The sequence below is a fragment of the Seriola dumerili genome, unplaced genomic scaffold (assembly GCF_002260705.1).
Source record: "Seriola dumerili isolate Sdu_G_001 unplaced genomic scaffold, Sdu_1.0 BDQW01000273.1, whole genome shotgun sequence".
NCBI classification, from domain to species: Eukaryota; Metazoa; Chordata; class Actinopteri; order Carangiformes; family Carangidae; genus Seriola; species Seriola dumerili.
In genome coordinates, this window is record NW_019174528.1 from 1779475 (window position 1) to 1807270 (window position 27796).

The 27796-nt window shown below is 40.3% G+C and overlaps 2 protein-coding genes and 1 pseudogene across 2 annotated transcripts; 1 reads left to right on the top strand and 2 right to left on the bottom strand.

Moving 5' to 3' along the window:
• Positions 1–1236: 1236 nt before the first annotated feature.
• On the bottom strand, positions 1237–3403 carry rpl15 (ribosomal protein L15). Its single transcript, XM_022757308.1, has 3 exons — positions 3195–3403; positions 2950–3086; positions 1237–1599 (listed from the first exon to the last, which is right to left on the bottom strand). The coding sequence occupies exons 1-3, from the start codon at positions 3364–3366 to the stop codon at positions 1294–1296; spliced, it is 615 nt and encodes a 204-aa protein (XP_022613029.1). The 5' UTR covers positions 3367–3403; the 3' UTR covers positions 1237–1293.
• Positions 3404–9231: 5828 nt separating this feature from the next.
• Positions 9232–12020, top strand: nkiras1 (NFKB inhibitor interacting Ras like 1). Its single transcript, XM_022757334.1, has 4 exons — positions 9232–9329; positions 9653–9753; positions 10095–10336; positions 10621–12020. The coding sequence occupies exons 2-4, from the start codon at positions 9660–9662 to the stop codon at positions 10861–10863; spliced, it is 579 nt and encodes a 192-aa protein (XP_022613055.1). The 5' UTR covers positions 9232–9329; positions 9653–9659; the 3' UTR covers positions 10864–12020.
• A 358-nt stretch (positions 12021–12378) lies between these two features.
• Positions 12379–27003, bottom strand: LOC111230560 (annotated as a pseudogene).
• Between the last annotated feature and the right edge of the window lie 793 nt (positions 27004–27796).

Here is a 27796-nt window from a genome sequence, read left to right on the forward strand (position 1 = left end):
CAATGGAACACACAATGATTATTTATTATAAAGCTTAATAATAATAATAATAATAATAATAATAATAATAATAATAATAATAATAATAATAATGTTAAGAATTATAAAATAGGAGTCTGATAACATCCTCAGGCAACTTGTTCCAAAGCACAAGGTCATATTTGTTTCCAGTATAGTCGTCTGCCAGAAGCTGTGAGGCAGTGGTTAGGCTCATGACGTGTCAAAGATCAGTCATAATTAAGATACGACAGTCATCGTTGTGTGGAGTTGGAAAAGTCTCAGTGCTGTTCATGTCTTGATGCTTTTATACATCACCATAAACTCCCTGTGAAGCACCTTTTAAAATGGCTGAAGGTTTAGAAGTAGGTCAGTTGTCACAAAGAACAAAAGGGTCCAGATTGGGTTTCTTTAAGTGGTAGTACTATGAACTGCCTGGAGGGGAATCAGCCAGTGGATGACACAAAATAGTTGTGGTGGGTTTTAGTGCCAATGAGAGGAGAGGAGAGGGGGTCAGTTCAAAATGTGTAGATGGTTGGAAGGAACTCAGTGTCAGAGGCAGAAGGGTAGATTTAGAGTTTGATGTAGACAACTCTCTCCAGTTGTGACAATTATTTGCATTGAGATTTTCAAAAGTTACAGTATAGTGAGGAATAAAAAGTGATGAAAATGTGATAGTGTAAGTCATAAAAAGTCACAGTAAATCATAAAAACTTCATTATATTGAGGCATAAAGTGTCATAAAAATATCAGAATAGTAAGGCATGAAAAGTAAAAAATCATTAGTCATATTTGTGGGGACACTGTCGTGAGATATTTAAGACAGAAATTAAAGTCATACTTTGATATAACCACCATTTTAATTTTACTCATGCTAGCAACCTGACTGCTAGCCTACAGAATCCAGGGTTAGCTTGCTAGTTGATGCTAGCTAACATGGTTAAATAACATCAGTTGACATTTTTTTCATGTTCTCCCATGACATGAGCCTTCAGATTGCCTCCGCCGTTTCTATCAAATGCTAGCACGCCTAAATCAGTCGTCTCGGAGACGTAGCTACTTGGATGTCACATTGGAATGATCTAATATTACTTCAAACATAATGAGTTCACTCAAACATGCGTAGGGACAATTCTGTCCTCAACAAACTTATTCTCAAAGAAAGTACAAGATGTCAAATCCAAAATAAGAGCAGGCTAACAGCTAATAATTCAATCAACTGAAAGAAACACCAGACAGTATTGTCACCATAAAAAGGGCTGTTTATTTTTTTAATGTACAGATCTGTGACGTGCTCTAACGATAGCGGTGCAGCTGCAGGGTGTTGCGCCTCTTCCAGGCCGCACGGCGAGAGCCACCAATGGTCAGGTGGAACTTGTGGCCCTTGCCCAAGCCGCGGCTCTTCTTTCCTGCAGATGTCAGGCCACGCATCTCTCTGTGCTTGTGCACAGCCTTTGTGATCCATTGGGTGTCTGGGTTGCGTCTGACGGCCTTGTGGAAGGGGTCGACCAGAATCACCTCGAAGAACTTGTAGGTTGAGTCCTCGCCCACCCAGTAGGAGTTCAGCACTCTCAGGGCTCCACAGTGACGCCCAGCACGCTCCTGGGAAATAAAATTATTTTTAATTAAAAGAAGGTATGAGTGAATGATTTCTACTTGCCTGATCAATGTTAAAATCAACACTGTAATAATTTAGAAAATAAAAGTAATATGGCACCATCCTAAAGCTGTAAAAAGATACTTTGTGTTTTGGCGGCTCCCAGTGGCAGCAAAGATATTTTTAACTTTGTGTCACCAGCACAACTCATTCACAAACCCTGCTGCTCTGATCAACATTAAAAAGGAAAAGCAAAATCTAAAAATGGCAAATCCAGCTTCCTGTGGACAGAGCAGATATTAACTGAAGAGAAACCTTCAACTCCACTTTAAATTTCAGTGAAAATGTCCAACGTGTTTATTTGAGCAAATATGAACCAACAATTTTGATGCTGCTCATGAGAACTACGTTGATGAGATACATCTTTCCTAGTACTTTTAAAAATGAGGTTTCCATTGACTCATGTTTAACACTAAATCTCCCCCAGTTCCATTAAAAATGAATGAATTTAGTGTAGAGGCCAGCTTATCATCTCAGGTTAACATCAGCATACCAACAACAAATACTGTTTAGATTTTGGTCTAATAGCATCCACAACAGATGGAGGAGCAGAAAGTCCTGACTTCAAATCTCATCCAAACAACTGTGCAAACAACCTAATGATCTATTGACAGACACGAGCCATCAAGGACTTTTATAAAATACATGGACTGTTGTGCTTCATATACATTGTTTTCCTGGGTGGCCTGAGCAATAAGACAGGAGATAGATCTTTCTGAGAGGACCACTGCAGCCACAGGTGTGTGATTACACCACCCTCACAAAGTCTTAAGCATAAAAAATACCAAAATTAAAGCTCCAATTCAAACTTTGCTAAATCATGTGGAACAGCTCAAAGCCAAAAAATCTTTAGGTTACTATCATGATTGTGACTACCAGCTAGTTTGTGTATGTGTGCTATACAGAGCAGCTCCAGTTGAAGAGGGAGAGGTGGCAGGTGCTCTAACATGAGCAAACCAAGATCCGGAAACTTAACAGGGTGCATGATGAACAAGGGAAATGTGAAGAAGTTGTGACTGGAGGAGAATACAGTCTGTGGAAAACTGGTGTCTGCACTGGAATGTTTTCTAGGATGTTTCAGTGTCTTTTCACCATTGTGAAACAGCCACCATTATAACTTGATGTTATAAGCACCATCCAAAACTGACTCCTACATACCCACACAAAGAATTATTTTGAACAATAATGACAAGCCACCATTTGCAGTTAAAGTAAAGCTACTGCCGCAATCACATCAGATAACGTGTGTATAATCACTTCAGGTGGAGTACAGTAGTTCATGCACATGAGCGTACCTCAGCAGTGGACTGCAAACTGCGGGCAAACTTGATCTGGTTGACGCCATGGTGCACTGGCTTGCCATAGGTAGCACCCTTGGGCACGGGGCGTTTACGGCCTCCACGGCGCACACGGACACGGTAGATAACGTAACCTGTTGGAATCAAACAGAAAAAATATTAAAACATGATCAGCAAAGATGATGACAGAATACTTATGTGCAGGTGTTAAGTATGGAACAAACTCTGGGTTCAGCACTCACCCTGCTTGGCCTTGTAACCCAGCCTACGGGCCTTGTCGGGTCTGGTGGGTCTAGGAGCGCGGTGGAGGTTGGACAGCTGACGGTACTGCCAGCAGCGCACACGGAGCAGGAAGCGCATCACATCGGACTGCTTCTTGCGCCATAACTCCTGCATATACCTATATGCTCCCATGTTGACTTATCTGTGGAGAAGGAATATCAGTTATATAAATTAGCACATCTTTGATATTAATTCTCAGCTCTTACATGTCTAACGAAATGATGCAATTCAGTAATCCAGTATACAGGATTAATATTGACCATGCAGCCAGCATCTGCACTTCAGCCTGAAATACACTGACACTAGCTAATACACTAGCTTAGCTATATAACATTTACAGAAATGATGCTGGAACAGGTAGTCATGCAAGTTCTCATTACACAAAACACAGCCTCGCTCAGGTTTTTAGCTTAATCTGCTGTCTGCCTTACAGATCCAAGACAATTTGAAACTTGCAACTCTCAGGTCACAACACATGGTTCAGGACCACCGGGGCTCAATACATTTGAAGTCGAGTGGAGCCATTCCGATCAACTGCTTCAACACAGCCATGACTACTTCCACTCTCCAAACCTCTGAGCTGCCGACACTACACTTAACTTATTGGTCGACTGAGCCGTTTACCGTACTACAAACAAAACATACAAAGTGTATTGATACAGTGGTCCATGCGTGTTAGGAAGCCGACTAGAAGTCTATAAGCTAGCATGCTAACGTTAGCCGCGTAGCCCATCACTCCTCACTACACCGTAACGTTGTTCGAGCTACCACAGAAATAACACGCTGCATATATCGCATATATATGAATTAAATCGCGAAAACTTAATTTTTCCACAAACGTCAAGACATCACGGTAACCACACATTGGCTTTCTACTGCGGGCGGCAGTGTCAATGGCTAACGGATAGACTACAACACAGCGCCTTTGAAACAGGGCTATAGTTAGTGTTTGTAATAGTGTTAGTCAAAAAATAATCAAGGCGTATGGATCGTGAATAAGTCTCTAAACAACGTCCCAATTCAAAAAGACAGATGAAGTATATAAAAGATGATTTTAATGGATTGCGTTTTGTACTAAGGCATAGAAAAACTCGCTTACATGATGGCGTACCAGCCGGAAAGAGAGAGCGTACGTACCCAGCATGCTTTAAGAAAACGACAGTGACGTATTTCCTTTGCTGTGTTCATGGGAAATGTATTCTTCATTTGTTTGTTATTATTATTATTATTATTTTTTTTTTACTTCCCACACTTTCGTCATTACTTTCCATTCCACATTTCGATTACAAAATAATTTAATAACATAATATAATTACACAATAGAGTCTAGAGACTAAAGAAGTTAATCGAAAATACTTGTAGAGGTGGCATTAGGAGCGTATATTGATCCAAACTCGAGCAAATAATTGCGATACTGACTACAGATGTGTCTGCAGAAATGTATGTGTATCGATTGCATAATTATTCGTAGTTTGATTGATTTTTGACTGATATGTACACCATTACACAAAGTCAACAATATTAGTACTCAACAGAATGAACTCTTTGTGACTATAAATATTATATCAAAACTTTTAGGTAATAATATTACAAAATATATTATGTAGCATAAGACTGTTATGAATTAAAGCAAAAATAGAAAAAACGTTTAAATGTGTTGTAGACGAGTGGCAAACTGCCGTGACGTCACCCATTGGTTTGTGAACTGCCGTTTTGAAGCCTCGAGTTTGGCTTAATGGACGTCTATGGCAAGTCGTTTTATTAATTTTATTAATTGCGGATAGTCAAATTTAGCCATTAGATGTTAAAACGGCTTGCCATAGAGTACGCCCACCTGCATCGGCAACCTGACAGCAACAGGCTCCTGTCTGAACCAATAAGAACAGACTTCAGAACAGCTTCTCCCTCAGACTGAGTCTGCTTCATGTAAACTGTGTCACACTAAGACTGATGATGAATCACGGCTCCTGGACTTTTTGCACCTTCCCTCCATCACTTATGGACGGCTGCAACAGCTTCCAGTCAACCTGTCAGACTGTTGCTCTGTCCTCACTGAGCTATGAAGCATTATTTTACATCTCTGCTATAATTTATACTTGTTCCTAAATAAGATTTATCCACCTCTTTATGATGCAAACTTGTGTCAGTGAAGTTCACCTGTACCTTCATTCACAACTGTATTTTATTTTTAATTTGTCAGTTACAGTTGATTGTAAATTGTTGAAATTAATGTAGTTTTAATGTGAAATAAAATGTTTTATGAAGCTTAGCTTTGTTGATGGTTTTGATGGAGCGTGTCTGGTATGAATTTGAACAGTAGCAGCAGCACAGTATAGAAATCACAACACACTGAAGTTTTTCCTGAATCTGTAATTAATCAAAGACTTTCTATGTTGCTTTAATCAACAACAAACATGATAGAAATGTTTAAATGTGTCCGTCCTTCAACAGTGACAATACAGGATCTAGAGACAGATACTAGAGTTTGTGCTTTTCTAATTTGTCTTATGAACTTACCAATTTTAATAACAATGAAAACACTGATTCACCAAAGTGACTGTTAGATTCATCATGAGGCAGATGGTAAATATGAAGAAACACTCAGTAAAATTTAATCACAGGTTTATTTATTAAACACCTTTTCAATGACAACGATGAAGTTCTAAATAAAACTAATGAACATGAGCTGTACTACACTGACAACTGCTTCACAATCTGAACTGTCAGTGTTCAGTTCACACTAAAGAGTGTGTGAGGTGAACACATCCGTCTCTGAGGTCACAGCATCACATCTATGAAGAGTCTGGTTTTGCTCCAGGTTGCAGTTCTGGTGGGTCAGTTCCATCTGTTTCCTACTGAACATCCATCAACAACAGAAGAAATGAAGTAAAAGGCAAGAAAGTGAATCTGTGATCACTGAGGACAGAGTAATAAACAAAACTAAAAAATTCCTGGAGAGATTTTGAATGTTGCTGCTGCTTGGAGCGTGTACTTCACACTTGTTTCAATCTGCACAAAGGACGTTACTTTCAGTTTCATTCATGTTGTAGAGACTCATCCTGACACTGGCCTCAGTCACTGCAGCTGTCCCTCAAAAAGCCTTTTGAAGTTGTCACGACTGGCCACAATAACCTCACACTGATGGTTTTCAAACACAAATTTGTCCCCACAACCACAGCAAGACATGTATACACACATGTACATGGATACAACATGTACATGGATACACACATGTACATGTCCTAACAGAAGTTGATCTGCAATAAAGCTATACCACTATATCTCCATATAGACAATGGCTTCTAAGATTGAACTTTTATGACCTATGACCTCTTACCTTTTTGAGACTCTTATTTTGAAAGTGTTTGTGCTTCTGTGTTTCGCAGTATAAATTGCATAAGGTTTTGTACAACAGAGCCAATAATTCCCTCTTACCATGTTGAGACTTTTATTTTGAAGGTAATCCAAATTGTGGAGATTGTGTTTGTTTGTTTCTGTCTGTCTGTGTATATATATCTATATATATATATATAGATATATATATGCTTTTACAGTATATAAATCTATGCTTGGATTATAAAATACAATCATGCTTAGCCCTATACTTACATAAAATCTGTGATGTACAAATGTTTGTATTTGCCCATTTTGCATTCAGGCCAGTAGATGTTACACTGCTCACATGAAGCATCAAGATATAAACCCTTTGTGGAACCACTTTGCTGAGAAAGTAAAACCTCCCATGCTGTGGGACTCACATCCAGTACCAGAAGATACAACAGCCCTGGAAATTTTACTCACCAAGTATTTCACTTACTGACTGCTCACAGAGCCAGGTGTCAGTTCACTACAGCCATGTTGGTTGCTTGTGTCAGTATATGACGTCATGGCACAGTCCTCCCAGTCACCGTATGTTGGAAGTCTTCATGATACGAACACTTGTGGCCATAACATTGTTCAGTCTTATCAGCTGTGCTCCTCCTTGTTCCCTACTTCCTCACTGTCTTATTACACTCTCTGCCCCATGTCAGACATACAATCACATGACTTTTGGACTCCACTGTAGCTGTAACAAATTGTCAATAGTTTAAAACATTAGAGTCCATATTTCATAGTCCTCAGCCATTATAGTTAATATCAGCGTGCTGTTCCGACAGCATCACTTATTTAGAGGGAGATTGTTACTGGAGCAAATAAATATGAACTGTCTCACACATTAGGACTCATGATGAATAATGATTATACTTGTTACTAAAGATTCTGTTGAACTGTTGATTCGACTACTTCTTTTTATTAAGCAAATTTACATATGACAGTGAAATTCAGCTTTAACTTCATCCACAACTGTATTTTGATTTTAAATAGTTACAGATGATTGTAAATTGTACACTACCGTATTTAATTAATCCATTTATTAGACTATTTTATACATGTTTCCAGTGTTGTAAATTGTTTAAATTAATGTTGTTTATAATGTCCAATAAAGTTATTTATGAAGCTCTTGCTTTAACTTTGTTGATGGTTTTTATAGAACACATCTGGTATGAATTTTCACAATAGTAACACGTACAGCATTGTGTGACTATTTCTATGTTAGCTTTAATCAACAACATAAATACTACAAATGTTTAAATGTTGTCTAACAACACTGACAATGAAGGATTAAAAAACTTGACTTGAAACTGATGTCAATTGGTAAATACTTTCACCTGCGGATGTGGTGACAGTGCCAGAGATGATCCATCACTTAATCACAGTTTAATATTTATAAATTCTGTTCTTAAAAGTGTTGCTACCATCACCTGTCAACAGCAGCAGNATGAATAATGATTATACTTGTTACTAAAGATTCTGTTGAACTGTTGATTCGACTACTTCTTTTTATTAAGCAAATTTACATATGACAGTGAAATTCAGCTTTAACTTCATCCACAACTGTATTTTGATTTTAAATAGTTACAGATGATTGTAAATTGTACACTACCGTATTTAATTAATCCATTTATTAGACTATTTTATACATGTTTCCAGTGTTGTAAATTGTTTAAATTAATGTTGTTTATAATGTCCAATAAAGTTATTTATGAAGCTCTTGCTTTAACTTTGTTGATGGTTTTTATAGAACACATCTGGTATGAATTTTCACAATAGTAACACGTACAGCATTGTGTGACTATTTCTATGTTAGCTTTAATCAACAACATAAATACTACAAATGTTTAAATGTTGTCTAACAACACTGACAATGAAGGATTAAAAAACTTGACTTGAAACTGATGTCAATTGGTAAATACTTTCACCTGCGGATGTGGTGACAGTGCCAGAGATGATCCATCACTTAATCACAGTTTAATATTTATAAATTCTGTTCTTAAAAGTGTTGCTACCATCACCTGTCAACAGCAGCAGCAGAATGAAGTTGCAGGTAAGAAACTGAACCTGTGAATCCTGAAGACAATAATAAACAAACTCATCAGCAGTTGGTCTGTCATTTCATCAGAGGAAGATGAACTGGGAGAGGTTTTCTACCATCATCATCATCACAGCACATTAGAGAACTAAGGATGTCCATGCAGTCTCCCTTCTCCACAACCAGATGAATGGAAACAAATGGGCTGCTCTGTACATGAGGTCCTCCGTCTGTTGGCACAGATCACTCAGTTTTCACAGAGTGGAAACCTTTCAAATGACAATAAAAGACAAACACTTGAGTTAAGATGCGGTGGATCACAGTTAATCACAAATATCGATCAGCTGTCAGGATAGGTGCATGAATGTCTGCTTCAGTTGAGGACTGGTTTTAGTATTGAATGAACAATCTTCTATATGACAAATATTTGTCTACACATTTTGTAAACGTCACGTTATCTTAACTTGAACTATCACGACGTCTTGATGGACAATGTATTAACTGACATTAACGCTGACCCAGAGTCGACGTCCATTTTTATGTACAGTCTGTGGTTGTAGAGAGTTCCGTCAGTCGCGCATGCGCAGTGGCAGGATAAGTCTTGTCAAGTGCTAGCAGAGCAGAATGGATTCTTTGGTTGTGATGTTTCATACTTGACACCCAGATACTTACACACCTAATTCAAGTAAGGACCTTACCTGAATGTACCGTTACATAACAAAGAGTGTGTTCGCAGCCGGACTGTTTACTGGTGTGTGTTTGCACGACGCAGAATGAGTTCTAACGGCTAACCTGCTAGCTAGCTAGGCTAAGCTAAATACTATTTTAAAAAAGGGCTAAACAACAAAATACTGTCATCTCGAGCCAATGCTAAGGATATAATCGTGTATCTGTCTGTTCTTGCTTGTTTTCGAGAAGCCCTTGTCAGTGTTGATGTTATTACAGCATTTCTAACATATGCCAGATGAGACTATAAACACTGTGACGTTTTGTGCTCGTGCATTGTAGGCTCAAAATGGGAAAAGGCTGTAAAGTTGTGGTGTGTGGCCAGGCAGCAGTGGGGAAAACTGCCATTTTGGAACAGTTGCTGTATGGAAATCACACAGTAGGTAAGACATACACCTGGAATGACTCGAGAAAACAGCACACACACCTCTGTCACCTACATGTCAAATCTGGATTCATGTAATGATATTTATGTGGGGGATTAATCTAGCTCCACATTAGATTCACCCATTGATCTGGATAGTCAACACCTTTGGGTAACTGCAGGTGCATAATTGAGGATACACCCAGCCTTTTATTTTCAGAATATAATTGACATTCTTTTAATCTGACATGAATTATATAAAGTATCTTCATATTTATGAGTTGCAATACTGTTTATTATATTGCTATGGTTGGCTGAAAGTCTGTTTTCTGAATTTGTTGTGTCACCTGTGTTTTCCAGGCTCTGAGTCCAGCGAGACGCAGGAGGATGTGTATGTGGCCTCGGTGGAAACTGACCGCGGTGTGAAGGAGCAGCTGAGGCTCTATGACACTAAGGGGCTCCACGATGGACAAGACCTCCCCAAGCACTACTACTCGGTGGCCGACGGCTTCGTACTTGTCTATAGCGTCGACAGCTTGGAGTCTTTCAAGAAGGTGGATGTTCTGAAGAAGGAAATAGACAAATCCAGAGATAAGAAAGAGGTGAAACCGGTTCAAAGCATCCTCTAATAACCATTCATAATAACTGCTGTTATCCTTCTCGCAGAGAATGTCTTACTCAGTGTGCTGCATATTACATTGGTAAATGTCAATCATTTAAGAAATATGAAACATTCAGTTTAAGCGATAAACCAGCTGAAAAGTAAGGCATTTCTGTTTGATCTTTAGGTTGTGGGTTTCTCTGTACCGGGAAGTGCATAATGTACCATCTTTAATCTTTAAAAGTGCAGTTGGATTTGATTCACGTGTGTGTGTTGTTTTCTCAGGTGACAGTCATAGTGCTGGGGAATAAGACAGACCTGCGGGAGCGTCGTCAGGTGGACCAGGAGGTGGCGCAGCAGTGGGCGCGAGGCGAGAAGGTAAAGCTGTGGGAGGTGACCGTCACCGAACGCAACTCGCTCATTGAGCCCTTCACCCAGCTGACCAGCCGCCTCACCCAGCCTCAGAGCAAATCTTCCTTCCCTCTGCCAGGACGCAAAAGCAAAGGCACGCCATCGAACGACATCTGAAACTCTGAACATCCCCTCACTCCTCTCTGCTAGTGACGGGCTACATTCACCTCATGTGGGAATAATCAGTAGGACAACACGGACAGCCGCCAGTTTAGCAACATGACTTTAATCGCTGCTGTGTACATTTCACCATTTTACACACATTCATTCACTTATATGCAATATTAACGTCATTTTGAAGGAGTACTGTAGCATTTTGGGAAGTACACTTATTAATAGTGAGATGAGGATCAATATCAATATGTCTGTGTGGAAATACAGAGCTGGAGTCAGTGTTGATACTAGCATAAAGACTGGAAACAGAGGGCACTTCTAAATTAACACTAATGAACATGTTATATCTGATTTGTACACATATAAATGTAAAAATGACACTTGATTTTTAGACGTAGTTACATGCTGAACTTTTTCTTGACAAACAGCCGGTTATTCATCAGTGCTTCTGTGCAGCATGTCCAGTTACAGCGCTGGTTTCCTGCTTGATGCTAAACCGGACAACATCTCTGTGATGACGAGTGAGTGAGTGAGTGAGTGAGTGAGTGAGTGAGTGAGTGAGTGAGTGAGTTACAGCTGCAAACAGCTGGAATCTTGTCATCGCATCACAGTGAGGTTGCCAAGTCTGGGCCTGCACAGATACTAAAACTTATGCTCAACAACCACATCTGGCAACCCAGGCTGCAGCTGGAGACGTTGCACAGAAGCGCAAAGATAAACTGTTGCTTGATGATGATTGGTGGGATGATGATGAATGAATTCCGAACACACTCAATGTCCACTTTATTAGGAACACCTGTAAAATCTATTGCAGTTCAATACAACAACACTACTATAATACCTGCCTTTACAAAGTTTATAACCTTCAGTTTTTACTGATGTGTTAACAACAACGTCACTAACACACAGAACTGAATTTACACCTAAAACACAATCAACAAAATAAACATTACAGGCCTCATAGAGGTAGATTCATGGCCGAGCAGTTGTATTGGGTTACATTAGATTGCACAGCTGTTCCTAATAAAGTGGACAGAGTTTATCTTCCCCTAAAACCAAAAATAGCTTTTCTTTCATGCAGGATAAACAAACGTGTTTATTACCGAGCTTTAGAGGTGTTAGTAGGTGAATTCTTGAACGTTAGATAATAATAATAATAATAATAATGATAAATAATATTACTGAAGCATTTTACTTTCTTTCTGCTTCATACTAAATGTTATAGTATGTCTATAGTTATGGAGCTGTAGGGTGGGATAGGAAGAAACTAGGCTAGCAGTTTCCCACTGTTCTTCATGCTAAGCTAGGATAACAAGTCCTGACACCAGCTCCACATTTAACGCAGACATGAGTGTTAATGATCTTCTCGGCTCACTCTGGGAAAGACGTTAACTTCTGAACATTTCATCTTTTACAGCAAACTGCACATCAGTGTCAACCACAAATATCTCCTGTGACCCGTGAATGAAAGCCCCCCCCACCCCACACACACACACACACACAGTGCGCTCAACACCGCAGAGTGTAGTCAGTCCTTTATTTGTGAAAAGCACTTTAGTACCAAATGTCTGAGTGAACCCAAACTCAGATCTTGTAGATTTACACTTCTGAGCTGTGATAGTGAAATAACATGTTCTGTCCACTGTTCTTCTCACTTGAAACATTCATATCATTCCAAGTTAAAGGACAAGTTCAATTTCCAAGTTCCATGTGTACATTTAGAGCGTTATCATCCTCCTTCCTCTCTCAGCGTCAGGGAGGACGTCAGAATACACAGTCCGCTCAGTCCAGTGTGGATTTTGACTCTCATTTCTTACATTGGATTTGCACTAGTAACGGATCTCTTCATGACCAGTACAGACAGGGTGATCGCAGCAGCCTTTGACGCTATAAACACACAGGAGGGCATGTCATTGTTGCACTAAAACAGACTTGAGAAATCGGAAGCTGTCCCACGAGCTCTGGCGCCAAACGCTGACTTCATAAATACCAACACTAACGCTGTGTTCGAATACCTAAACTGTTATTTCCCATCTGATGTGAATGCAGCATTAATCCTCTGTCCTCTGGCAGGACTCCCGTTAGCCGTTGTCCAGTCCATTTCATACATTAAATATGGCTTGGCAGCAATAATGTTCATGGTACTACCTTTTACTCGTGATGTATGATTTCATAATGTCTGTCTGACGGTAGTTGCACTCCTGTGTCGTCCAGCCAAAATAATCCAACAGGGCTACTAGTTAAAGCTGTGTGTGTGTGTGTGTGTATGTGTATGTAAGTCTTTTTAACAGTAGAAATCACTATTGAGAAGAAATATTTATTTTTTAACTAATTTATTTTTGTCACTTTAATGAGCCACATTCCTTGACTTTTGACGGTGTGATGGATGATGTGTGTCCCTTCAGAGTAATAACGTTTCATGTGCTGCTAGTAGAACAGAGGTAGAGAGATCAAGACTTGCACTCTGTATAATCACGCTAACCCTAAATTATTCTGTGCCCTGTGATGTGTCTTAAGATGCGCTGAATAAAAATAAAGCCTCTTCGTATTAAATACTCTCAAAACTTTTATTTTGGCGGTGAAGTGAAAAGTTGGTTTGAAATGATCAAACGACGTTGGATGCTTCAGTTGGTCATGTTTAAGTTTTTTGTTTTTTAAAGGGAGAAAAACAGAACAGCTCGTCATCAGTACAGAACACAAATCACAACCAATATCCATCCAAATCTAAACAAGTCTACACGTGGGAAACAGCTTCTCAAAAGAGCGGGAGTTTGGACGAGGGGGGGGGGGAAACACCGACCGGAACTTTTTAATGCGTGTGAGGATTTACATGGACATCACTGACTGGGAATCATGCTGTGACACATTTCATCTAGTAGTTTGTTTTTGTTTTTTTTGTTTTTTTAGTATTAATGTCCCGTCTTCAAGCACAAGCTAAAAAAAAGAAAAACACAAAAATGCATTATTGCCAAATTTGATTACAGTCGGGCCAGAGATAACTTAAGAAATACAATAAACAACAAAATGTCAGGAGTTAAGACTTCAATTCTGAGATAAAAATCACCCCCCCCCCTCCCCCACACATCCCCGACTCGTCCAACCAGCGGCTGCATTGGTGATTATGTGGCGTAGCGCTTGGTCCACTGTTTGGCTATCCTGTCATGTTCAGGTCTGTTTGTTGTGTACTGTGTGGCGATGCTTCCGACCAGAGGGTCAGCTGTGAAACCGATAAAACGAAAACATTAATGTTCCTGCATTCACTTCTTTCACTGAGAAATCTGCTCCGGGGTTTTCACTGAGTCCCAGATACATACAGTCAGAACGCAAGATAAAAAAATTACACATACTTCAAATTGTAGGAGAGAATTGTTAAACAATCATTTTTCACAGCAGATATTTGACCTGTCAGACACATGACTACTGACTAATTGCTGCATTGGACCCAAACTTTTCCTGCCATAAAAATCAAATATCATAATTTCACTAATATGGGAACAACACAGAAACAAAAGTTCTCTGATACAAACAAAGAGGTGAGTGAAGTGTAATCTGAAAAAACAGATTTTAGACCGGCGAGAAAAATTGCAGCATCTTGTGTTTCTTCAATCTTGTAGTTTCATGGTCCTCAAATCTTCTAAATATGCTAATGTTCTTAGTTTTCAAACTGATAAGAATTTTGTGTTTTAAAGAATATTCTGTTACAGCAGATAAAAATACGACCTCTAGATTATCTGGCGTGAAGGGAAAGTACATTGTGGTAGCTCTCACCAGGGTTGCAGTCAGTGAGCAGGGAGCAGATGGACAGCAGGACCTTGGAGATGGTGAGGGCAGGACTCCAGTTGTCCTTCAGGATGTCCAGACAGATCACCCCCTGGCTGTTGATGTTACAGTGGTAGATCCTCGTGCGGAACGTCACCTGGACACACACACACACACACACGAGACAGAACGGACCATAGTCTATAACCCACGTTTTAATTAATTTAATACAGTTAGTTCTCTCTTCACTTCTCTGCCAAACAAAGCAGCAGTTGCAGTTTCATCTGAAACTGTTTTGCACAATGTTATCCAACAACAAAGGCACAGCAGAATGTGAACATGTGTCTATAAAAGTGCAGCTCAACAGGTCACATTTATGCTGAAATTAAGAAAAGTCATATTTTATTGAGTGTTTAGAAATGTGTGAGCCGACAGTAAATTTCTACATTTTTTGCTGCGGTAAATCCTCCTTAAAAAAGGAAACAGTCACAGGTATCAGGCCTGAATGTTTGAGGTCTGAGGAATGAAGGTTTCAAGTACGAGCTGCTGGTTTCATTTACTTTTGCGCCCTCTGGTGGAAAATATGAACATGACACGTTTCTGAAAGAGATCCAACAACACAGTGAACTACTATTTAAAAACACGAGTTTCACCTTGGGTGGTTTGAAGGGGTAGTCTGGTGTGAAGGCAATGTCCAGGAAAAACACTCCCCCCTCGTACACGGAGCCCGGAGGGCCCAGGATGGTCGACCTCCACTCATAGATGTTGTCTCCTTTAGGACCGGCGCTGTCGACACAAAGGAAACATTTCATCTGGATTTATTCTTGGATGCTGCAAGTTTTCTCTCATAACTAAAAACAACTTAAGTAACACGACTTCACCACAAAACAGACGTAGTTCTCTCTTCAAGCTTCAGTTATCTTCCATCTGGATTAACACACTTCCCTCCGAGACCGAACAGACCCTCAACCCCTAAAGCTTTTTCTTTTTCTTCTTTATTCGTGTACAACAGAAACAAGTGGGACATGAAGGGTTCATATAATGGACAGAGCAAAAACAATAGATAGTTGTAGAGACGAATGAGAAGAAGATGTGTGTGCTGTATTTTTCGAGGTTTATATGTGTCTGTCTTCTGTGAGACGGTGAAAGGGAAAGTATAGTGGACATTAATGAAAGAATATACAAGATAAGCTTCATTTTAAAACGCTCTTACTCTTTATCTTCTATGTACCGACACTTATTCTGTGTGTCAGGCAACTTCTGCGAAAGTGTCTATACAATTATCATCTTTCTACGGTTCTGCAGCCTGAAATCCCTCCTAACATCTCTTCCATGTTATGTTATCAGTAATTCTTTAAAAGAATACAGTGCAATGGCCCGTGTGAGTCATTACGCCAACAGAGTGGGAAGTGATAAAGAGAGAAAGATCAACAACGACTTCATTTGCCTGTGGAGATAAAACTGCAGAGCAACAGGGCCCACAACTACAGCTGCTCCACCAGAGCCTCCGTTCAGCAGCAGCAGCTTCCATTAGTGTTTTTAATGCTGGAGATGTTTCCATGTAATTGGCTGCCTGATGAAGCGCTCCAAAATACACTTCATAGTTTACCATTTCATTTTTTTAAATGACGACTTCGGCTCTTGAAGCTCGTTTGTGGGTTTAAAATGAAAGATTGTACATGCATAACAAATATTTAGACAGATCATCTGAATATTTAAGCAAACAATAATCCCTTATTCACCAACAGCGATAACCAAGAATGATTCAGTGCACAAATCTGCTGTTGACCACATGATCACTCACTCTCCACACTGCTTGTGTGATGAGTAGCGGCTGTGTGTTCTGAGGTAAATATCAGACAACAATCTTATTTTCAGAGTCAGATGCTCACACTGTATCACGCCTGAGTGTAAAGAGACGCATGCATCGAAATAAAATACTACGTTTTTAAGAAGCTGACCCCAAACTGTATTTAGACGTCTGACTGCGAGAACTTCTGACTTCTATAACTTCAGTTTACACAACCTCACTTTTGAGAAGCTGGAACCAGTGTTGACGCTTGATGCTCGGTCAGGTTATATTAATCTATCAAGCCTTACATGTTTGTATTCGTCAATAATTAGTTTGTGATAACTTAAGAACACAATTATTTAGAATTCAGAATGAGCAAATACTGTATTTTTCACCTAAAAGGCCCAAACCCAGTTTATATTGTTTTAAAGGCCTAAATTAAAATAAATCAAGTACAGAAAAAAGTGACAAAAAAGGCACTTATTAAAATATATATACAGTATATAAATATGAACATGGGTTTTCCCTGCCACAATAAAATCAAATCACAACATTGAATAGGACAAAGTGTGGAGGTGTATTGCATTTCATTGTTGTCCAGCAGAGGGCAGCACACGCCTGCCAAAACTACATACAAAGCCCTGTCATTCATTTTCATGAGAAGGTGAGGAAGAGGAAGACACATCATCAAAGCCAAAATGAAACACCATCAACTGTCCAATCTCAACTTTGGGGGTGGGACCATGAGCAGAGCTGTGGATGTATTAAAGCTCCTCCAGTGTAAAGGTCTCTGTCCATGTGTAGTGTGATTATAGATCAGCTCTAGCGTCTATATTAATACTGTGAAAGTATCAAAGCCTCAGTCCACAGAGAAATGCACACAGCCTGTATTCAGAAACTGAGCCTTAAAACCAGCCGTCAGGACTTCTGGAACTTTGTGATGTCACAACAAAGCAGTCACCAAGCCCCGCCCACCTGGACCCACCATCCAAACCTTTACAGGACTTGGTTTCTCTGATGTTTTTACCTGAAATCTGCTATATTTTTATTGGATCACTCAGAAAACAGTCAGCCAATCAGAAGAGAGGCTCAGACCCTCCTCTCTTCTGATTGGCTCACTGACCTGTTGTTACTAGAGCTACAGAGAGAAGCCTGAGAGAGGAGATGTGAAACTACACTGAGATGGTTTTTGGTTCTTAAAACCACAAATATATCTTCTTATGGATCAACACTTCAAATAAAACACAGAAGAAGAAGAAAATGTGGAGCTTTTAGAGACCTGGATACAGCGCTGCTCATCAGCTTTGCAGTATAACAATGTATAAATACCCTGCAGTCCCAAAAGCATTTTCCCACCATTATAAAACAGGTGTCTGTAAAACTGTTGACCGGACACCTCCAACTGAAAACAAAGCGACTATCGCTCTCTCTCTCTTCAATTTAGACTTTTTAATCCATGGAGGTTTTACACTTGATAGAAAAGTGGCTGTTTCCTGTCTTCTGTTGCTCAGTGGTGGCATGAAAAGTTAATCACATATGACAAATATGAAATGTGTGAATGTAATGTAGTTAAAGTTAATGTAATGCATCTGTCTTTATAGATTATTGTTGCATTTTTCATTGATGTAGACACTCAGTAACAGTTTATAAAAATGTGTATTCCATTTTATAGTTGTATTTGATTTGTTTTCATTTAGGGAATTTAAAATTTTCCACATCACCAAACACATTTTCCAATTATTCAAATGACTGCTCCTGAACGTTACATCACGGCTTTAAAAAGCTCGTCTTAGAACAGAAAAATTCAATAAGGACTTCACACAATTACGATTTTAGTCTTTAGTGTGGTTTACGAGCATAAAAAAAAGAAAATGTTCCTTATTTAAATCTGTGTCTCAGTCACATATAAATACTTTGATTCTACATGTTGCATATTTTCTTCATTTGCCTCCAGTTTACTGTCATATACTGTACCGTTAGCTCCAGTGCTCCATGCTAACACATTGCTGTGAGTGATCACTATAATTATAAAAAGGGAAATAAACATCTAAAATTGCTATGAGCATAAAAAGTTGTAAAATTAGAGCCTGGAAAAAAAAAAAACCCAGACAACTTTCTCTGTTGTCACAGGAAGTGAATCTAGCGGGTGAAGTGAGACTATGTGAGACTTCACATCATTAAAAAAAGGTTCCTCTAGTTCTTAAACAATGTCGACTCATTACTTGCTAACAGGTGACAAGGAAACAGACAAAAGCAGTTTGCTTGTTCCATTTTAAATTATATTACTACTGCTTTAATACTTTTAAGAACAAAGATTTGGGAAATTAAGAAACATTTTTGAATCATAGAAATGTTTTTGTTCCATCTTTTCTTCTTCATGTTTTGACCCCGAGTTTGGGAACCTCTGAAATATATAAATATAATTAATGTAGGAAAATTAAAGGATTCTTAATAAAAAAAAATAATAAAAACAATAAGTAAATCTTCTTAGTTACTATCACATATAGAATCTAGTGTTTTTAGCCTGGCTTTTAACTGCATATTACTTATTTTTGTTTATTTATTTAAACATTTTAAGCTGCTATGATTATTTTCTTGACTGATTTCCCTTTAATACCCTATTTTTTTTTAAATCCATTTTATTTCTACTTTTATTTTTGGTTTTACTCTCTTCCAAACATCTCCTCTCTTTTAGCATTTTATTATTTTATCTTATCCACTGATTTTTATTTGATTCTTAATATCTGACTTTTCATTTATGGTTTTTACTCATCGCCACAGCTGTTTTTATATTTTATTATTTTATCTTCATCAGACTTCATCCCTCCAGTCGTCAGTGTTTCCTTGTGTTGCACTGTATGTATGAAAACCGCTGTACAAATAAAGTCTGATTGATTGATTGAACACAGGTGCCCTAAACACTGACAAGAAAGCTACTGTTCAGATTTAGTGGAACAGCCACAGTGTGCTACCCAGACATGAAAATAACAGAAGAACCCCCCCCCCACATGTCCCTTTGAGGAATGTACTTCATTAACACTGTGTAACCAGCATTCCTGCGGGGCAACGCTGACCTGGGATGGGACTGCTAATACACATGTTACTGGTCACACCACGAGACCTCGGCCTGGACCCACCGCTGTGTCAGGAACAGATATTATATCAAGCAGACTGAGGTTTCTCTGGCCTCACGACACAGTTGTCTAACATTCACAGACAAGCCACAGAGCGAGCCGGAGCTTTCTCCCCGCCTGCCCCCGACACACACACACACACACACACACACACACACACACACACACAAAGGCCACCCAGTGCTTTGTGCAAGCCAGTAATATGCCATGCTATCACTGTGGTTCATTCACTTCAATATCGGGGGAGGGGGGGGGAGGGGGCTTCTTCTGTGACCTCTGTGTACACAAGCACTGCAAGAAGAGTGCTGACATTTCAGCCGTTTCATTTTTTCTAAGCCTTTAACCTTTCAAAACAAAAAGAAAAAGGCACACAGTGGTTTACCCAAAATTGACTCCGGAGGAGAACAGGAGCGGCAATATGTTCGGACAGCCGACGGGATTCATCTGGAGCGGGCGTGTTGCGTGTTACTGCGCTGGGTGGAAAATAAAGATTGCTTAACTTTCATACAGAATGGAAAACGAACAGATGCGAGTTGGACAGACGTGGAGTATTTAAGGAGCACCCTGGGAGACGAACGGTTACAGTGCATCTAACCAGACGATACCTCCTCCTCTCCCTGTTTCCTGTCCTCCTCTTCACTGTCCATTGTCTAATGATGGTTAAAAAAAAAAAGAAGCAGTGTGAAATTTTAAAAAGCTCCTTATTTTCTTCTTCTGTGTTTTATCTGAAGTGTTGATCCATAAGAAGATATACTTGTGGTTTTTAAGAACCAAAAACCATCTCAGTGTAGTTTTACATCTCCTCTCTCAGGCTTCTCTCTGGAGCTCTAGTAACAACAGGTCGGTGAGCCAATCAGAAGAGAGGAGGCTCTGAGCCTCTCTTCTGATTGGCTGACTGTTTTCTGAGTGATCCAATAAAAATAAAGCAGATTTCAGGTAAAAACACTCAGAGAAACCAAATCCTGCAAGGTTTGGATGGTGGGTCCAGGTGGGCGGGGCTTGGTGACTGCTTTGTTGTGACATCACAAAGTTACAGAAGTCCTGACGGCTCATTTTAACACCAACATGAGTTCTGTTCAATACAAAACAAAACATTACTTTATAGTGATTTAATAGCTAAAATTTATTTTTGTTAATTTTACTTTCAGAGTAAAAGTCTCCCAGCTGATCATTAAAGGTCCTTCTCTTCTCACTCTCTCTGTACTGAACACATTCTTGTTATCACTCCTCATCTTCGAAACGAATCCGTCTCATCGTTTCAGTTTTTTTTTTTTTTTTTTACTCTCAAACCACTGCTCTCTCATCTGTTCAGTGGACCTTAATATACACACTGCCAACACACACACACACACACACACACACACACACACACACACACACACACACACACACACACACACACACAGGGTTTCATTTTCAATCACCACTATCTGCTCACAACCGTACTGTGATGACAAGGAGAAACACTGTAATAAGCCGTCTGACTGAGACAATGTAATGACTCCACTTCACATGAGTGCCGAGGAGATTCTGCACAACAGCCCCCCCCCCCACCGGTTTTATACAGTGGCAATCAGCCTGTAAATGTTCTTCATGAGGACGGTGCAGGATGAATTTCACACGGTAGCATTCATATTCCCCCACTGGAACAAAGAGTCAGATTCCACACTAATAGCTTTAGTCTGATCAGAACCAGTTGATCACCAGTATCACGCTGATATAAGAGAAACTCAGACACCAGTACAAGCTGAAAATCATTTATGATCAGCAGAGTCAAATGCATTCAACTGTTTTCAATAACAATCATCAATGACAGCACCTGTTACGGTTTGTGGTTTCACGCTAAATCCCAGTAAAAATAACCGGTTGTTAGTATCACTGTTAACCGTGTTTTAAATTAATTAAACTCACATTAGGTAATGTACGGCATCAACCAGCAGCAGTCTACCTGGTCAGAGGGGTCTGTGTGAGACGCTTTGATCTGCGATTGTATGTTTTTGAAACTTATTTCGGGGGCTGCCATTCACTCTTTCATATTTTACAATTCTTACTGGTTTCTGTTTTTATATTCATTTACATATTTTATCACCTACTGTCTTTTCTATTGTCTATTTTCATTGTCCTTCAATTCGCCCTTATTTTATTGTACTATTTAATTTTTTTTATTGTAAAGTACTTTGAGCTACATCTCTATAAATTTAGTTTATTATTAATTTTGGTCACTATAATTAAGATATAAAATTTTTATACCGTTTGTGGACTCGTTACACCACACAACAAGAAAGAGCAGAAAACTTACTGACGTTGATATTTTCAAAAGGTTTTTTTTCTTCTTCATCTTCTTCTGCCTGTTCACTTTAATTGACGACCGAGGCCTGATTCATTCAAGCATACGTTCCCTGCACGGGTGAAATCTGTGTTCAGCTGTGCAGATGTGGCTAACTGACCGACAGAGACACTGCTGCACTGTGTGTCTTCTGCACCGTCTGTGCACCACGTGTCATCACCTTATTCGGGACACCACCAGACGACAAAGTGCAGCATTGTTTTTAAAATCCCTCTGCTCAATATTTCTTTATTACTCTCACTGGAACCGTGACACCACATTTCCTAGGAGGCTGAGTGAAGGGAAATTCCACTCAACAGATGACGGCTGACGTGACGGCACCTGTACAGCTTTGCCAAGTTCGCCCTGAGGGTGGCGCTAGAGGAAAGGTCATCTGAATCAAGATGATTTATCCCCCTGCGAGCATGAACGTGCACGTTTCTTCTGAATTAGGCCCAATAAGAGTCTGATTACGGCTGATATCAGCTGAAGTTTGATACCGATACGAACCTGGTAAAACCTAATTATTTTATGGGTCAATTATTTTCCAATAATCTTCAAGTAATTTCTTGAGAAATGTCATTTGGTACCAACAATAAAAGAAACCAGAGACAAAGTTCTACAACTTTGGAAGTTTGGTGTTTTGAGTTTAACACAGGTAAGAACCATCCATGAAAGAACAGCTACTTTATAAAGTCCAATCTATAAATGTTTAAGATGTACAAATACTGAAGAATGTCCTTGTTAAAAAATCCTTAAAATTACACCCACTCCTTCTCTCCTCCTCCAAAATCCAGAATAAATTCATATATAAATATTAGTTAATTCAAAAGATAAACTAGAAGCAGATATCGTCTCCTACTTCACTGGAAAAACCCATTCTCAGTGTATGTGCATATTGTGACCGGCAGCTAAGTCTGGTGTCAAACATCAGCAGATGAATGTGAAAACAAACTGTGTATATGTAAATATTCATGCAATCTGCACAGTGAAAATTCTCTTTTTAAAGGCAGGGAGAATTTAAACCCTGAGTAAATGTTTTCATATTTATTCATTTTTGGAAACTTCATTTGTTCGTATTTGTTGAAATGTGCACAAATGGACAATTATTGCAGGTTCAGCTGACCTGCAAACAAAATCCATGCACTCACTGAACAGAAGACTCGAGGTTTAAAATTTATCAGCTGGAACTGAACACAGACTCTATTTTACCTACAACTGTTGCCAAGTTACACGGCTCTTCCCGGGAAACACCAATAATTTTCACCGGACAGAAGAAGCTGGTCAAACCGCTGCTCTCGGACCAGAAGCAGCCAGACAAGAACTTTCAATATAAAATGACTGAAATCGCCAAAATCTGAATTTTTAAACCAGGAACTATCTGATAAAAGACGAAAACAAGATCAAGAATCTCATCAGACATTTGCTGCCTGTTCTCAGGATGTGTCATGTTACTCACTTCTACTCACGCTGCAGTTGGCACAAAAAAAAAGTAAGGAGTGTCAACGCTCAGCCCTACCTGTGGCTGCCGGGAGATAAAGTGGAACATCTATTTCTCCTCGCTGCCCAACGAAAGCGTGACACGCAGAAGGAAACTTCTTCAAACTTCTGTGCAGCAGCAGCAGCAGCAGCAGCAGCTCAGAGCTGCATTCAGGGCTTTCCGAAGTAACAGCAGTGTACAGGCCAGCCACTTCCTCTCCAGGGAGGAGGCTTTTTATAGATATGAAGAAGCTGTTGAGAAAACCTCAGTAGTCTCGAAACACGCAAGCCGGTGACACATTGCAGAGGTGTGTGTGTTTGTGTGTGTGTGTGTGTGTGTGTGCGGAGAGACCACCGCTCACATCAGCAGCTAAACAGAGGGACATCACAAGCAGCTCAAATGGCTCTCACCAAGCGACACACACAATCAGCTGTCAGGAAACTTTAAGTGATTTCCAAACGGTTGATATCAATAACAGTCTTTAAAAGAAAACATATCTGTCCAGGCCTGTTTAGCACTTACCCCCCCCCCTCCTGTACACAGCTTCTAACTCTCTTCAGCTGAGCCCCCCCCCCCCTGGGGCCCGGGAATGTCAGGAATCTGTCTGACACCCGAGGACAACGTCCTCAGAGGAGATCTGGTGAACGGGACTTAAGAGGACACGGGGCGGAGTGAAAGATAGGGGGAATAAAAAAATAAATAAAAAAAAAGTGTGAGATTCAGGAAGTGAGTAATAAATTAAATAGCTGGTTGAGAGGAGGAAAAAAAAGGGAATAAAACATAATGAAAGAAGCACAGGATGGTGGGAGGCGGGGGTGGGGTGGGGGGGTGGTGAGGTAGGCCTGTGATGTCTGCAGTTCACACTTCAGTGGCAACGAGGCAGTAGAAAAATAAAAGAGGCTCTGCTCAGCGATCCCTGCGTTGAAGTGTGATTCCACTTTGATAAATGAGGAGATGAAAGACTCGGCTTTATAGTTTTCATAAGTTTCCGACGAGAGAAGCACCGATCATAACTGGAAGCTGGTTCGGGACGAGTCCTCCCTTCATCAGTCAGTGTCAGAGTTTAAGAGTGAGCGAGCCCCAGAACCGACCGATGAGACAACAAACCGACTGACTCATCGATGTGTAATCCATTAAACGGCATCTGCAAGGCGTAGCTGGCCGGCTCCATTCATACCCTAATGAGCAGATTCTGTGCTAAATGAAGCAGAAAGAACCAAAATCCATTAAAAAATCCCCCTTTACTGCACGTGGCGCTGAATAGGGGAGGATTTTCTACAGAGTGGCAGCTAAACAAAATGAAAAGATGAGGCCTCTCAAACAGATCTGTCCCGTCTCATCCTCGGGTTGGTGCTTCTGTAAAAGTGTCAGAGCCTCGCCGTGTGAGACGCTTCGATCCGTTTTGAAACTTATTTTCGGGGCTGCGGCTTCACTGTCGGAGGGAAGGCGTTTCTGGTTTAAACAGCGGCGTGTGCTGGACAGGTGACAAGGTGAGTTTACATCACTGCCAATAAATACCCGCGTCTACTGCAGAGTCATTTGACCCGAGTGTGAATGCCGATTGTTCCCTTTTCCATTGCCGACAAAAGCCTGATGTTAGCGAGTCTTAGCGGGTTTCTTGACCAGCAGAAAATGGGCTTCAGATTATTATTATCAGATCTGTTTGACTCTTAATTCCCCACATCTACTGTGAGATAATTAAACTTTCCCTCTACTGAAGGACTCTGTCCTCACCACAGCTGTAGACTTCAGATTCAGACCTACGTCCCCAAAATAAGGACCAGACTTTTTATTTTTCATGTTGACAGCAAATGAAATGAAAAGTCAAAAACCAGCAACAACACGTTTCTCTTTAAAGAGTCTCAGTAACTTCCTACAACAGCAACAAGAGGAAGCAGAGCATTTGTTTGGGGACTATTTTCAGTGGTGGATTAATACACAGCGAGTCTTCGAAGCAGAATCACTGATGTGTAATGAACAGTTTCGGGACAACAGGGCAGTGAAGCAGCTAAAGGGAATTCAGCCGTCATTCATCTCATTATTTACACCTGTGCTTTTCCCACTGTAGCATGTAGCATGTAGCATGTTTGTCTTACATGAACAGAAGCAGATGAAAATGATGCAGCTAGTTCACATCAACACGTCAGTCAGAGAGAAAGTTTTCTAAAGAAAAACTGACTTAAATTAGAAGAAACAGCCAGTCGTGTTTCTTGTGTGACAGAAACAGTCCAGACGCCATCAACCCGACAACAGACAAGAGTTTTCTTTTCTTTTTCTGGATCTCTGTGCATCAACGTTCATTAGCTACAGCTGAGTAAATTTGCTGGTGACGAAACCTTTCACTTCCTACAGCTTCCTGAGAAGCAGATTCTCGCCGTATCACAACTGCAATGATTCATTCTTCAGCCTTACAAATCAAACAATGCTTAGGACTGGGTGTCGAGTTACATTATTAGATACCAGTGCAAACAGAGCCGATACTGGTACCGATATATAGAAGCTGACGCACAAACATTTCGAATTTTAAAAGGTTACAAACAGCTGAAGAAGAAGAAGTTAACTAACATATAACTTCTATATATAAATAGTCTAAAATTGACAAAATCTTGATTGAACTCAGGAACTGTCTCTATTAAAAGCAAACTAGACTACACACCCGACATCTGACACCAGCTGTCAACACTCACCGCTATGAGCTGATGTCAAGCAGCTTGAATCCTCCACCCTGACCACAAAGGTTAACTCAGGTGTCTATATGCGAGTGGTGAACGGGAAAGCTCGTACTGAAGGCACATGGAAGACGGACAAAGACGTTTCACTTTCAAGACGGCCCTGTGCATTAATTATTAATTCCCTCTTAACAGACTAAAATATCCTCAAACAAACAAACAAAAAACTCCCCACACAACCACAAAATTAAAAATTGTGCATGATGTGATGCTGCACATTCATTGGCTTACCTGCAGTTCGGCGGCGGATCCAATGTGATGTCAGCCAGTTCCTTCTGAATTCTGCAAAGGCAAATAAAAAAAGTTAAAAAAAAAAAAAAAGGCAGCGCATCAGACGTGAAGCTCTGATCAGATACTGTAAAATCCAAACTGTGAGAGGCCCGATGGAGAAGAGGTTAAAAAGAAACCTTTAAGAGTTGTGACAAAACCCTTGAAGAAACGCACCTTTCAATAGAGGGAATCTCATCAATTAACTCTTTTAGTGCTCTGATTTTGGATTGAAGCTTGTGGTGCCCTGACTGTTTTCAGCTGCTGGGGAGAGCGACTCCCTAAAGTCGCCTGTGAATAACACGCAGCATCTATCAAGCTAAATGTGTCTATGAGCCTTTAAACCACTCGCTCTACTAGCCTGTGTAAAATAAAAATAAAAAAAAATATGGAGTAGTGTGAAACTTTTATTATGTTGAAAGGTTGGCTGATGTATATCCTGCTGTCAGAGAGCCGGCTGTATATTCACCTTTTAGCGCTGGTGGAGAGAAGCTTGGAGGTCTTGCTCATGCTGGCTTTGCTTTCTCGTTTCTTTGGGGTGTTCACCTCGTGCTGCTGCTGCTGCTGCTGCTGCTGCTGCTGCTGGATGATGATGATGAAGTCGAGGATGAAGAGGAAGAAGAAGCTGGTGGCTGGACGGGATCTTCATCCGACATAACCGAGCCTGGGGGGGGGGGGGGGGGTAAGCAGGAACACAGGATTTGTTAAGAGATGTGCACAGGGGCGAATTATTCCAGCTGCACCTAAACACACGCAAGACAGTTACTCATTCTGTCCTTTTCTCCCCCCACTACAAATACCCCCCCGTGGGCGTCAGTGAGTTGTGTGAACTAATTTAACATTAATAACTTTTATTGAAGTGTGCAACAGTCTGAATATGTCACATGCACTTCCTCTTGCAGTGGTCCCCCCCCCCTCCCCTCCTGTTTCAGTGGAAACTGTTGATGCCCATGAGCTGTAAACTTGAGAGCATCTCTAACACAGACTCTCGCATTGGGAGTTTTCTATTCACGGTGCATGTGGAGGCTTTTAAGGCTGCAACCATGAATCCCACAGTGCAGCCACAGACTCCATAAACACTTCCGTCGTTTTAACTGCTAGGCCTGCTCTAGATGTTGACCCGGATTAACTGCTTTCATCGGGGTTTTGTTTTTGTTTTTGTTTTTTTTCCTATTAAATCGCCGCTCCGGAGGATGTTACAGGACATTTCCCCTTCTTTTCACAACGCCGTACCCCCCCCCCCCCGACCTCAAGCTCATGTTTGCAGCCGGGCGTTATTTTTAGCGTTTGTCAGGCTGCGACAAAGGAAATCATGTGAAGTGAAATAGTTCGGCTTACGGGGCCTAGTTCTGCCTGACACCGCGGGACCACACGCACCAGAACCTCCTTTTGTTTTTTTGCTCTGGATTCAGTCGAACAGGTCGGAACAAGGTGGAGGAAGGAGGGAGG